The sequence below is a fragment of the Mycteria americana genome (assembly GCF_035582795.1).
Source record: "Mycteria americana isolate JAX WOST 10 ecotype Jacksonville Zoo and Gardens chromosome Z unlocalized genomic scaffold, USCA_MyAme_1.0 Scaffold_30, whole genome shotgun sequence".
Lineage (NCBI taxonomy): Eukaryota > Metazoa > Chordata > Aves > Ciconiiformes > Ciconiidae > Mycteria > Mycteria americana.
In genome coordinates, this window is record NW_027445437.1 from 920,837 (window position 1) to 934,508 (window position 13,672).

Below are 13,672 nucleotides of genomic sequence, written 5' to 3' on the forward strand. Positions count from 1 at the left end.
GAGTTGCTTTTTAGTTCTGCGGATGCTATCATTTCATGTAAGTGCATAGCAGGGGCCTCCAGCCGTTGTAAATGCTCTTCCATTCAGAAAGCTTTTCCTTCCATTTGTCAGACCTCAAACAAATGCAGGGCACGTTTGGACGCCCAGAAGCAGATGGATTTGGGGAAAAAAGCTTGTTTTCGAACTGAATTTATCTCACTGAGTGCAGACTATTTCTTCGTTGATGACATTATTTTAGCGTTCGTGTTTGCACCCCGTATTTGCTTTCAAATAGCTTATTGACATTAGTGAAATCTTAATAAATTTTGATTCACAGAGAGATTTTGCTCCCCAGTGCAAGCCGTTACCATAGCCTACTACTTCTTCCATCCACAGTCTTGTGGCTTTCCTGCCACAAATACGGCCCACCAGTATCCTGTAATAATAATAGTAGGAAACCATTTAAAATATTCTTCTCTTTCGGAGTTTAGTAGCAGGGCTAACAGGTTGGTTACGGCGGTTCAATTCCTAGAACCGTGCACTGCGCTCTATGCTGCAATGTTTGAAAGTCGGGCAAAATGAGTACGGGAGTGGCAACGCTGGGTGCTGAAGCTACTTTATAAAGTTTCTTTATTAATTAAGAGCCTGTGTAGGTGTTGAGCTGCTGCTGCCGCTGCCACGGTTTTACCCATTTCTGGCCAAGGATTTATTTGGCAAGAATAGAATAGACTATTTCAGTTGGTAGGGACCTACAATGATCATCTAGTCCAACTGCCTGACCACTTCAGGGTGACCAAAAGTTAAAGCACGTTATTAAGGGCATTGTCCAAACACCTCTTGAGCACCGACAGGCTTGGGGCATGGACCACCTCTCCAGGAAGCCTGTTCCAGGGTTTGACCACCCTCTCGGTAAAGAAATGCTTCCTAATGTCCAGTCTGAACCTCCCCTGGAGCGGCTTTGAGCCATTCCCACGCGCCCCATCGCTGGATACCAGGGTGAGAAGATAACGCCCTACTCCCACCTGCCTCTTGGTCCAGACTTTGAGAATTCCTATTGTGGTATTGTGCCCCACCGGCACATTCGGGGTCTCTGGCGATGCGCAGGTCCCCTGAGCTCCCCGTCCGAGCCCCGGAGCCTCTGCCCCTCCACAGCAGGATGGTGGAGGAGAGCGCGTTTCCAAACCTCCTCCAGTAAAGGCAGCTCCGAGGAGATACTTTCCCTTTGCCGTAGAGTTTGGGGCTGAGCCACCTCCATCACGTCACTTGGTGGTACCGTCCCTGGTCCCGTGTTCCTTCGCAAATCGAAGAAGACTAGATTCACGCATCCGCCTGTGGTGCGCAGCTGGGTACCACGTGAAGAGTTAAAGGGTAAAATAACGCGAAGCAGAAGACTCTGTGAAAAGAAAAATGACAGCTCCTTCCAAAAGCTGACTCCAACGCCAGCTCTCGTGGATAGCGCTGGAGGCGTGCGGGGCAGTCCTGCCAAACAACTGTCATGTCTTCAGAGCGTGTCCAGTGCGGGGCAGCAGGTTTTGCTGTGTTAATAATTACACTGCCTACAGGCTCTCTGAAGTTGCATCTTTCCATGCAGCGTAGAACCAGATTTTAATGAAATATCGTTAAAGCTGTTAACTACAGAGAAAGAAAGGGGGAAAAAAAATCAAAGACGCAATCAAAGCATGCACTCTATTATCAATAACTGCAAGTGGCTTCATAAATGTTTTATGTTTGAAATGTTTTCAGTGCAGATCAGCACAGAACCAGCTGTTTAAGCGAAAAGTGAAATGTAATAACAAGAACATTTTAATCATTGCATCTCATTATAGAGAAGAATGAATGACTAAGAAAAATGTTTTTAAAAAGCAGCTTTCATGATGGAGACGGCCAGCCTGGCGCAGAGCTGGAGACCGAGGAAGCCTCCCAGGCGTACGCCTTTAAAAAAATTGAGTTGGGATAAGTGGCTTTGTTTTCCTTATAAAAGCGTGGTGGTGGTACGTGCTCGGTGGTACGTGCTCTCTCCTGGGAAGGTTTAATGCTGCTCTCTTCTACCTGAAAGGATTCCGAGCACGAACGCCTTGCATGGCGCACTTGGTGCAGGAGCATCACGGCCATTAGGCGGGAGGTTGGTTTGGACTATAGGCGGCAAAAGTCAAGACCCTTGGGACCAGAAGGAGAGAGCAAGCAAGTAGGACCGTGATCCTTTCACCTCATATTTGGGCATTCAACTTCAAGGTGGTCTTTAGGACTGTGCTTTCTTGTCCGAAGGCTGCCGTGCGTAATTCTGCATCACTACACCTTAGAGCCCAAGGCTGGAGCCCATCAATAGCTCTAAAAAGAAGGTCAGTGTCTTGTGGTAGAGCTTAAGGCAACGGTCTTGGGGTCCCTAACTCTTTTCACGTGCCGGAGCTGTGCTCACGGAGTTCAGGTGCTCCTCTCCCTGGTCTCCAGTGGGGCTTTGGTATGAGCCGGATTCCCACCGGCACAGGCAGGGTGACCCGGGGTGCAGAAGGGAGAGCTTCAGAAACTTATAAAAATGTCAGGTTTGAGAGAGATATTTAGCATGTTTAGGCAGTTGCCAAGCAATTTTTGACGTAGTTGCCTACATTGCTATTTTAGGCGCTTGTATAAGTGCACATCTTACTAAATATTATTATCAAAAGTTTAAGTGAACAATAGCAAAGAGGAAATCTCTGTGCAAGAGCAGTGAAGACTCATGAGAGTAGAAATTGTGTTCCTGCAGGTTTCGAGGTGCAGCTGACTACATGGACATCTGGTTTGATGCACCTGAAAATGAGCAGGGTCAATACCAGCGTCTCTCCATGCTTTCGCTGGCACACAGAGATGCCAGCCCTTTCTGCTCCTACAAGAAATCAAACTTTGCAGGGTTACTAGAGGTTTTAAAGCCCTCGTACCCTACAAGTGGCCAGGTCTTCCCAGCAGCTATTGCCCGCTTCAAGCTGTGAAGCCCTCCTGCTGAGCCTCCTCCAGGTCTGCTGACCCCAAAGTCAAGCTGCATTGACTCGACTCGTACTCTGGAGCTATGAATCCGAGCGTTGTTTCTCCTGCCAGAGGTTCCCAGCTTGCCCTGTACGCGTGGTACATCAGCAACCAGGACAGGACACAGATGTGCAGCGCTCCTGCTCTGTAAGATGGAGGGCGGGAATGAGTTATGGACATTCTCTGGAGGCACTTCACCTATTGCCAACTGCAGGTGACCTCTTTGGGTTGATACGAACTGCGGGCAGGAGGTTAGCTCCAAAAATAGCCTATAGTCTGTAAGATTTTGAGAACTGCTGGAAGATTAAAAGCAAGACATCCCATTTACGTAGAGGACAGCCCTCTTTGCTGGGGCCAGCTGCGATTAGAAACACAACGGTACTGCTCTGCGATGAATACGTTAGGAACGCGGGTACTTATTTCTGCAATAGTATATACATAAAATCAACTTATATATCAGGTGCCTATAGTAAGTATCATCTTCAGTAAGTGTCATCTAAGTATCATCCACCATTAGTGGTGGGGAATGGAGTTTACTCCAGTTGGTGGCCGGTCACAAGCGGTGTTCCCCAGGGCTCTGTGCTGGGGCCGGTTCTGTTTAACCTTTTTATCAATGATCTGGACGAGGGGATCGAGCGCACCCTCAGTCAGTTTGCAGATGACACCAAGTTGGGTGGGAGTGTTGATCTGCTGGAGGGGAGGAAGGCTCTGCAGAGGGACCTGGACAGGCTGGATCCATGGGCTGGGGGCAATTGTCTGAGGTTCAACAAGGCGCCTGCACTTGGGCCACAGCAACCCCATGCAACGCTACAGGTTGGGGAAGAGTGGCTGGAAAGCTGCCAGGCAGAGAAGGACCTGGGGGTGTTGGTCGACAGCCGCCTGAATATGAGCCAGCAGTGTGCCCAGGTGGCCAAGAAGGCCAATGGCATCCTGGCTTGTATCAGAAGTCGTGTGGCCAGCAGGAGCAGGGCAGTGACCGTGCCCCTGGACTGGGCACTGGTGAGGCCGCACCTCGAATGCTGTGTTTTGGGCCCCTCACTCCAAGAAGGACATTGAGGTGCTGCAGTGCATCCAAAGAAGGGCAATGAAGCTGGTGAAGGGTCTGGAGCACAAGTCTTATGAGGAACATCTGAGGGCCCTGGGGTTGTTTAGCCTGGAGAAAAGGAGGCTGAGGGGAGACCTCCTCGCTCTCTGCAACGGCCTGAAAGGAGGCTGTCGAGAGGTGGGGTCGGTCTCTTCTCCCAGGTAGCACGCCATAGGACGAGAGGAAATGGCCTCCAGTTGCGCCAGGGGAGGTTTAGACTGGATATTGGGGAATTTTCCTTCACGGAAAGGGTTGTCCAGCACTGGAAGAGGCTGCTCAGGGCAGTGGTGGAGTCCCCATCCCTGGAGGTATTTAAAGGACGTTTGGCTGAGGTGCTTAGGGACATGGTGTAGTGGTGGGCTTGGCAGTGTTAGTTTTACGGTTGGACTCGATGATCTTAAAGGTCTTTTCCAACCTATACGATTCGGGGATTCTGTGATCTTTCAGCCCCAGGAACATTGGCTTTTGGGGCGGCGTGAGGGCAATTCTTGCAGCACTATATGGATACGGCTGATCACCCCAATAATACCAGATCAGCCACACTGACAGCTAACATTAGCAATAAGAAAAAGGCAGTTAATGCATCTTTCTAAAATCAGCAGTGGGGGGAAAGAAAAAAAAAAAACCAAAAACAAGTAAAGCATTCAGCCATTCCTGGCTTTGGGCCTGATTGCCTTTACGGCTACTGAATAGGAGTAATTCCACCAAATAACCCCAAAACTGGCAGTTGCGAGAGCAGCATCAAACTCTTTGCAAGCAGGTGTTGTAGCTCGTATTTATGAAACAGTCTGAGGCGCTGAACCGAGCTTTTATGGGAGCAGAAGGGCGTTCTCAGAGGAGCAGCGGTTTTTGGAGTATACTGAAAGCATTATGTGGAGCCCACGGTAAAAGAAAATGCATCAGGCATCTGCCTGCCCTCTTTCGTTTATCCTTTTTTTCTTAGAGAAAGGCTGCTGTTAGTTGTAAAAGACTGACTTTAGAAGAAACATGATTTAATGTCTTGTTTTAATGGAATGTAAAGCAGTTCTCCGCTATTTAGAAAAAGAAGAATTTAGGAAAAGATTTAAAACTTAATGCCAATTTTCACCAGATTATTATTTGACAGAAGGGATCAGGAGAGATTATTAAATGCTTTGAGTGTGCTGAAAATACCGAGACTTTAAGGGCATTAGAGTGCCTGTCAGAAATATTGCGGTAGAACGCAAAGGAAAGCTGGGCGAAGGAAATAAAAATATTTTAAAGAAGTCTACGCTGCGTCTAAACCTGAAATTACTTGCGATCAAGGGCTGTCTGTATTTTGTCGATGACGTCTCTGGGCGCCTTTCGCCGATGCCCGGCTCTGCCATCCCCGTTCGGCGGGAGAGGGACGGGTGCAGGGAGCGCAGGGTCAGGGGCTCCTCGGCTGTCGCTGCTCACCGCACGCTTACGGATTTACAGGAGAGAGCTGTTAGCGTGAAACTGCCTTGTAATGGGGATGTAACTTTGCGGAAAGCCTGTTCTAGGAGCTGTAATTCTGTTATCTGCCGGTTGCACAATAGCTTGTGAGTTTGGTTTATGCCGCAGCACGCTCCCTGTTCAAAGGAAAAAGGTGCCGTTTGGCGTGGAAGGTTTTCAGAAATAACCTTCTGCTTGACCTTTACATTTTTGCCACAACTAGAATTTGGGTTTTTTTTTTTTTCTTCCGATTATTTTGCTTGAGTTTGAGATGAAGGCGCGGATAAGCTGTAGATAGCTGTGACGGCGTGCTTCCTCCGCCACCGACCTCTGTCTCCTGCAACCCTGCCCAGGTGATAACCACCAGTGGTGGTCAGGATGCATCTGGTCAGGATGGCTGCATCGGCTCCAAGTGGACTCAGGAGACAGATAACAGCACGACAGCCAAGGGCTATTGCGCAGTGAGCCCACCGGAGAAACTAAAACCTGCGCTCGGCGTGCAAATATGACTATGGGTCAATCCTCTTACCCCCATAAATAGTGAGCGGCCCAAGAGCCCGTTGAGCTCTCCTGCAGGGCAGCGGGCTGCACGCCAGGATCTCCCCTGGAGCAGGGACGCCTCTCAAGGTTACTCCTCGAGGCGGAGAGATTCCTTGTCACAACAGATCCTCGGGAAGTGACTAACGGCGTGCTAAACTTTGAAACCTTAGCTAAGCGATATGAAGGATTGATTGCGTGCATATAATCCTTTAGACATGAACCGTTGGCCAAGTCTGGGACTAGGACTGGATCCAGCCGCACCTCGAGTCCTCTCTGAGAAGGCGTTTAGAAAGCAAGGGCATCCTTTTCCGAACCTCCCGACTCAACGGGAGGCTCTCCCTGACAGCTTTGTCTGACCCTGTCCTCTACGCAGTAAATAATCGAGTGCGCCTCGCCATCGAATCTTGTTAAACCACTGTCGCGTTGAACTTTGTTAACTCCCTATTCTGTATCAATAAAGTATATCTTTACTTCTCTCTTACGAGTGAAGTAGACTCTCAGTCCATCCGCGACAATAGCCTCGTCTCCAAACGTCGCTTGTCGCTGGGCTTAGGGCCCGCAGAGACGTGCAGGGAGTGATTTTCCGGTCCTGCTGGTAGTTACAGGAGTTTATTAGCTTTTTTTAGCTCTTTTGTTTTATTAAGCCATTTAAGCTGACAGCCAAAAGCGCGATGCGGTTGATATTTGACAATTGGCATTCAGAGTGAAATTGGAGCATTTTAAGATAGTCTGTATAACAAAAGGTGACCCTAGTACGGTTTCCCTAACAATTATAAGGGATTATTTTGTGTTCTCATTTGAAGAGGAGTTGTGTGCTTCTTCACCCACCAGCGTGATCTGGTGTCAAGGCAATCTACATTTTGCATGTCAAATGATCTCTACTTAAGGCTAAACCTATTGCAAACCCGTGTATTTTCAGAACGAACCAAAGCAGCTAATAGTGTGCAGGATGGGATGTTTTAACGCTTTTATCGTCGTCATTTGGTTTATAAGATGAGCTTGTTTACAGCCCTGTCATTTCTGTAAGCGCTGGGCACCGTGCGAGCGCAGGAATATTATTTAAGAGCTAAGAACTGGGACTACGTATTCATATTGGAGCTTATACTACTGAGGCTTAACTTTTAAGGGTAAATTAGGGTTTGCAGGTGACGAGACGTCTCCCGTCCAGCCCCTGCTCAAAGCAGGGCTTTACGTAAAGAGCTGTATGATGTCTTCTGGCGAAATCCATCGCCTTGCTCCGTGCTACCAGCTTCCTGTGACTTTGCAGGAGCAGTCTCACGCCGCTGCGAAACGGGGGGGACACCAGCCTGGAGCCCAGCCTTCGTGGGCTCCCTCGTTCGTTAGAGCGTGCCAAGGAGCGTCCTTAAAGCTTCACCTCAGCCATCATCTGTGGTCCCTCAGGCAGCTAAAATAAGAGCGAGTAACGTGTAAAGGAGTTTAAACAGAGAGCATAAAGAGGTACACGTACACAGTAGGTGCAAATGGCGTGAGGAGAAGCTAGGAGAGGGATTTTGAAGGCTAATTGCTTGCTAAAAGAAACCAAAGCCTGCTGCGGTGCACCAAATCGATTTATAATTTAATAGCATCAAGCAGGTACGTACAGAGCTGGGACAGAAGCACGCGCAACTAAGCGGTGCCTCACGTGAAAGCAACTTTAAGCTCGCAGTTAATGTGTTTATGAGATGACTTTGGTTGTGTCGGGTTGCGTGTTGGTGTTCGCCTGCGGGTTTTTCTCCTGGTTCCTCTGATGGCGGTCCTTAGCTAGACCTGGCCTTGGATGATCAGATTTACGTGTCTCCGATTTCCTACTACCGCAAAGTAAATGCATCTATCGCGTGCGTTAGATATTTGTGCTCATTATTTCCCCAGAAATTCAATTTTCAGATGAAGTCCATCCTCTGAGCCACAGGCTACGGAGACGTAGCCTAGATGGAACAACCCTTTTCAGTTATGTCACGTATTCATGGTGCTAAACCTGCAACAGGCTTTCCGCAGTGTATTTTCCATGGGTTTATCATCTCTTTTGTATTTAGTCTGGAGTTTCTGAGGTGGACAGTGCTGTTATAGGCATCTCTCGGAGCTGGGTCGTGCCGCGTGTCGGGGGCCGGGGTGCGGTGGTGGGTGATGCGGGAACGGGGCTTTCACGCTGTCCTTTCCTTTCCTTGCAGTGCAAGTTCCCGGGCCAGTGGAAAACCTACGGGCTGTGTCTACCTCACCTACCTCCATTCTCGTCTCCTGGGATCCTCCTGCCTACGCAAACGGCCCCGTTCAAGGCTACAGGCTCTTCTGTACGGAGACGGCGACTGGAAGAGAGCAGGTGAGCGGTGAGCGGAGCGGCTCTGCGCTCCCTGTGAAAAGGAGATATTTGGTGTAGGCACCTGCGGGTCTTTAGAGCACTGGAAAGGCTCAACGGGAGAGGTTTTACAGCTTAATCCTCCAGGTTAGGTAAACGTTGCGCAGCCCGGTGATAAAAGAGCAAATCAAGCGAAATAAATGGTCACCGGTATCAAAATGGGTTGAGGAGGTAGAAGAGGCAGCCTGTTCTATAAGAAGCATTCTTCAGCTTTACACTGGAATTTCAGAATAACGCTAAAGAGCATTGAAAGGCCCTGCAGGGGTCTTTAATTGGTGCAAAATTAAATTTTGACATTGTGCAAAACCATCAACACGTGAACGGCAGTTTGTGCACGTGATCTTTGGAGACTATCTATTTTTAGTTGCTTCTCGTAACTCCTTTCAAGTCGGAGGGTAAAATAATCCGCAGCCAGGCTCGAAATGATGCATTTTCTCTCCAGACGGACAGACGCTCGTGGTAAAAATGGGCGTTGATGCTGTGCACTTAATTGCGCTCCTAACTCTGCCCCGAGCACGTGCTTTCGAGTGGCAAACAAGCGAGCTTGCTTTCTGCAGACTGCAAACTGCTCAGATACTTCCCGCTGGCCATTTAATAACCAATATTTGATAGGAGTGCAGCAGCAGCAGCGGAGATGAGCTCTGAGGTATGGCCTGAATAGGTTTTTAGCGAAGAATGGGGCAGGGAAGAAAGCGGAGACGTCTTTTTTTCTGGCCTGATAGCACATGATAATCACAGGCGTCAGCAGTCTCGTGGCAGGTGCTTCAGTAATCCTACGGGAACTTTTATACCGTCCCCGTTTTTTCTGCGCTTGCTTTATTTTATTCGGTCTTTTCTCCAAAATTCCCCTTTGACTCTTTGCCTTTATTTTCTTCTTTCCCTCTCGCATACCTGTGGGAATGGCAGCAAGTGGCTTAACCAAAGAAAAACCCCCTTTTCTCCTGCGCCCTAAGTAACTAAACACAACTCTGAGGTGCTGAAATCCCCTCCGTCCCGAAGCCGTGGGCAGGGCTGCGGACGAGTGTCGAGAACCGAGCTGTAACAAGGCGCTCGGTTACAAATTGCCTTTTCTATCAACCGAAATAAGGATTTAGCTCTGCTTCTCAAAGAGTGAAAAGCTGGCCTCTAATCCGCTCAGCCCTCGGCACGGCCGTGGCGCTGGCTGTCACGTTTTCCCCTTGGTTTATCGTCTCTGTGTGCTAGAACGTGGAGGTGGACGGGCTCTCCTACCGGCTGGAGGGGCTGAAGAAGTTCACCGAGTACACCCTGCGCTTCCTCGCCTACAACCGCTACGGCCCCGGCGTCTCCACCGAGGATGTGACGCTCACCACGCTTTCGGATGGTGAGTGGGGACGGAGGGGTCCCCGGGGTGGGCAGGTTGCGTCTCTCGGTTGCAATCGTCAGGCTTTTTCTCCTGCCACCGTATTTCGGAAGAGGCAGCGATGAAGCGAGGAGGTTATTGAACGCGCGGGACAGGAATCAGAGTACCTGCCTGCGGTGGTACCCTCTGAGCTAGCGTTCGTCTCCGAGGATAATCGGTTCGGTTCGTTATTCCTGTGTCTAGTGATGAGGGTAGTGTACTTCTCTCCTTATTTTCTCTTTAACTGAGGTACAGGTATATCCTTTCGGCTTTTCCATAGACGCTATTTTTAGTACCGCTGCATTTGAAGAGCCAACTGCCTGGGTTTTCCTTGTGCTTTCAAGACAGGGATAGCAAATGTGCCAGGGCTTCAATCTCTGCTCGTCGCAGCGGCTGCACCGTCACCCCTCCCCGAGCTCACGCCGTGCTCCTGCGGCTCGCGAGCTCCGGGCGATAAATTGAATTTTATTTTGCATTCGGAAGCACTTAGTTGTGTCCGATATCACAAAACTCCTCCACGCCTGACTCCGCTGGAAGTCACTGAGCCTGATCCCCACACCTGGCTAAAACAGGAATAACTTCATTGGAGTCATTTGGGCTACGAAAGCGTAAAAACAATAAAAATGAAGGAAAAATTCTTTCAGCCGGGTTGGTGAGAGTTCAGAAAGCAGAAGCCAGACCAGAGGCAGGCTCCAGAGGCTTCGGGGCTGTGCCAGCTCCCGACCGAGCCCCACAGCAAGAGGGTTTTGGGTTTTTTTTCTATAGCAACATTTTATTTAAAAATGACGAAAGAGGCGTTAACGAAGCTTTTAAAGTGAAATTTATAAACGGGTACTTTTCCTTCTGATAAAAATGCCGAAAACTTCTTTTTCATTCATGCTAATAAAGCAAGGCGCAGGAGTTTGGGTGGCCCTGGGTTTGGATCACTAATTCAAGGTCCTTTTCATGGGAAAAAACCGTTTACTTTTACATGAGAGTATAAAATCAGGGAGTAGGCAAGAAATATGTTGCCGTGGGCTTCAACTAGGTATGTTCAACTTGCTGGGCCTTTCTCCCCTCGGAAGCGTAGCAGGTAACCTGTGCTAATGAGCACATTTGGAAACAGGACCTGCCATGCACCTCGGTCGCAGAAAAATTTCCCTCTTGTTCCTCTCCGTGCTGTAGGTTGATGCTAGACAAAAAAAAAAAAAAAAAATTGAATGGAGAACCAGGGTGACTGTGATTTATCCCTTCATATTTACAAGTATTTAGATGATTTTCACAGAATCCCCGAATGGTATAGGTTGGAAAAGACCTTTAAGAGCATCGAGTCCAACCGCAAACCTAACACCGCCAAGGCCACCACTACACCATGTCCCTAAGCACCTCAGCCAAACGTCCTTTAAATACCTCCAGGGACGGGGACTCCACCACTGCCCTGGGCAGCCTCTTCCAGTGCTGGACAACCCTTTCCGTGAAGGAAAATTTCCCAATATCCAGTGTAAACCTCCCCAAATTTTATTACAAAGTTGCCAACTCTCCCTTGTTATTCCACCCAAAAGAGCTGAAAATTTGTATGAGGTTAAGAACGGCAATTTTCTGTCTGTCTGGTAAGCCCGTTGCTTCTGAATGCTACACCTGATCACCTAAAAATACCAATTTCTGGACAGCATCAGTAGAAGCTGCGTAGGTGCGGGAGGAAATCAGCAGAGGGGGGGTATGACGCACTGGAGAAGCTCTTGTATTTGGTTGGCGTATCTACAGCATAGAGCCCTTCTGCAGGTGGCCCTGGGTCACGCGTGGGTTGGTGACATCTCCTCTGGAAGCGATGCTCCCGGCTGGCATCCTCCCGCTGCCGCTGGAGTTGCTGCCACCCCCAATTACCTTGTGCTCTGCGGGTCCCCCCAGGTCTCCTTGACCTCTGGAGGAGCAGCGGTGGGGAAAGCATGGTCTGAAAAGAGGGGGCTTCAGCCGAGGGGTCAGGAGGAGCAGCGCTTTCATCTTAGAAAGGCTGACCCAGTCTGCCCTAAGCTTAATTCAGAAATAAATAGGCGTCTCGATGAAGGCCGCTGGAGGAGAGCTGTTGGGAGTCTCTAAAACAGACCCCTCGAAGAGCGCCGGGGGTGTGGGGAACCCCCAGCGAGGGAGCTGGTGACCCCCCGCGCTGTTTTAATCTGCTTTATTCCGGGCCCTATCTTCGGTGGGATTCATCCCGGCTCGGTTGGCGCTGTGATTTTACTTTTGATACCTCCGCAATATTTTTTCAAGTGCTGCTTATGTCTACCCAGCAAATTTAGTTTTCCATTGTAATACAGGCTGGATCTTGGCAGAATAAATTACTTCACACTTATAATTATAAAAACAAAAGGAAAACAAGTGAAAATGAATATTTTGCATAATGTATGTAGATTTAATTCACACTGTGAAGTGTAGAACTGCGGCCCTGTACTCCACTTTGGTTTTAAATGTCACCGTAAGTGAGAAAGGGAAAGATTGTTATTCATGAGTCTGAAAATTAGCCTCCACCAGTGTTTCAGACGCTTCACCTGTCTGCGAACAAAAATCATTGCTAACGAGAAGGTTTGCATGAGACTATTCCAGAAAACAGGAGCGTGCGTAGGTGCCCTCGTTTCGGGAATCTGGAAAAAGATGGGTTTTCTTTTTATTTAAGCAAAAAGCTGTTCTGCAAAGAAGTCAGTTGGCTGCAGCCTTCCCGGCCTTCCTCTGCTTTTTTGGAGCAGGCGTAAAGGAAGAGAAAATCCCTTTAGGATATCGTTTCATCCTCTTTATTGTATTTGGTTGGCCTGAAACCGCTTTGGCATCTTGCACGAAGAGGAGCAGCCACAGGGCCGCGGCGCGAGCCTGGCTTTGGCCGAGCCTGGGTGACGGTGGCATCGGTCCTAGCTAGAAGGAAAGGAGGGAATGGAGGGAGCAAGTCTGCAACACCGAAACTTTTCTGCAGTTTCTCCTTTTATGGTACCACGCAGAGACCTTTCCCAGGGTTAAGGTCCTTTCTGCTAGAAGGTTGCACAGTAAAACAGCAAGAAATAGCTCTGCACGGGCGAGCTAACAGCCTACGTAGAGGAGAGACAAAGACATTTAATCCGTCCTGGTTTATAGGTGAGAGATAAAGGAAGGAGAAACCTGTAGTTGCCCATGTAGACATCTGGGCTTTGGGCAGGTTTTGTTCCTGCGTCCCCTGCCGCCACCCTCCCCATGGAGGAGAGCAGCTCCCCAGGCTGCCCCGCGATGTTTTTTGGATTGCGACCCATCCTCCAGCTTAAATTGAGATTTGGCAGCTTCATCAATCGGAGGGGCAGGAGCTGGCCACCTTTCCCGGCTCCTTCCCCGGTGCTTTTGCCGCCGGACGAACCCATAACGAGGAGCACCTTGCTTGTCACGACCGGTTCCCCTCGCTCTTTGCTTCACGTCGTCTTCGCGTCGCGGTCCGTGGGGTCTCTGGCGGTTTATTTTCGCGTTGGTAGCCCAAGCCGGAGGGCAGCCCCCGAGCAAGGAGCCGGCATGCTCTCGAAGGGCAGCAACTCCCACGCTGCTTTTCTGAAAGCTGGTTTGAAACAGAAGTAAATGTCAAAAACGGGAGAAAAGTCCTGAAGATTGGTCTGCCTTTCCTTTCCTCTTGTAGAAAAGACGGGACCGTTTTTAAGTCTGCCTTCCTCTTGAGAGTGGGCGTGCTTGAGCCGGTTATTTTTTCCAGGCCAATCCTTTGCTGTATAGCATACGATACGGTATGTAGTTGCACAAACAAACAAAAAAAAAAAAAACAAAACCAAAAAGAAAGCCTGTACGATTAGTTCCTGCAGGTCTGTAGGCAGAAATTTTCCGTGAAGCCCTGGGATGTAAATCTATCTATAGTCTGAGAAATGCACCCCAATCAAAGGGATTTAGTGTGGCACCTCCAGCTGCAGGAGCTAACAGACCCCAGACA

General features: G+C 49.2%; 1 protein-coding gene across 4 annotated transcripts in view; it reads left to right on the forward strand.

The window, feature by feature from the left end:
* DCC (DCC netrin 1 receptor) overlaps positions 1–13,672 on the forward strand; it is a 620,811-nt gene that overhangs the window by 443,189 nt on the left and 163,950 nt on the right. For all 4 annotated transcript variants that reach the window (XM_075489027.1, XM_075489028.1, XM_075489029.1 and 1 more), the window contains 2 exons: positions 8,203–8,351; positions 9,591–9,729. In XM_075489027.1, coding sequence (XP_075345142.1) covers positions 8,203–8,351; positions 9,591–9,729 — 288 coding nt within the window. The remainder of the gene's footprint in view (positions 1–8,202; positions 8,352–9,590; positions 9,730–13,672) is intronic.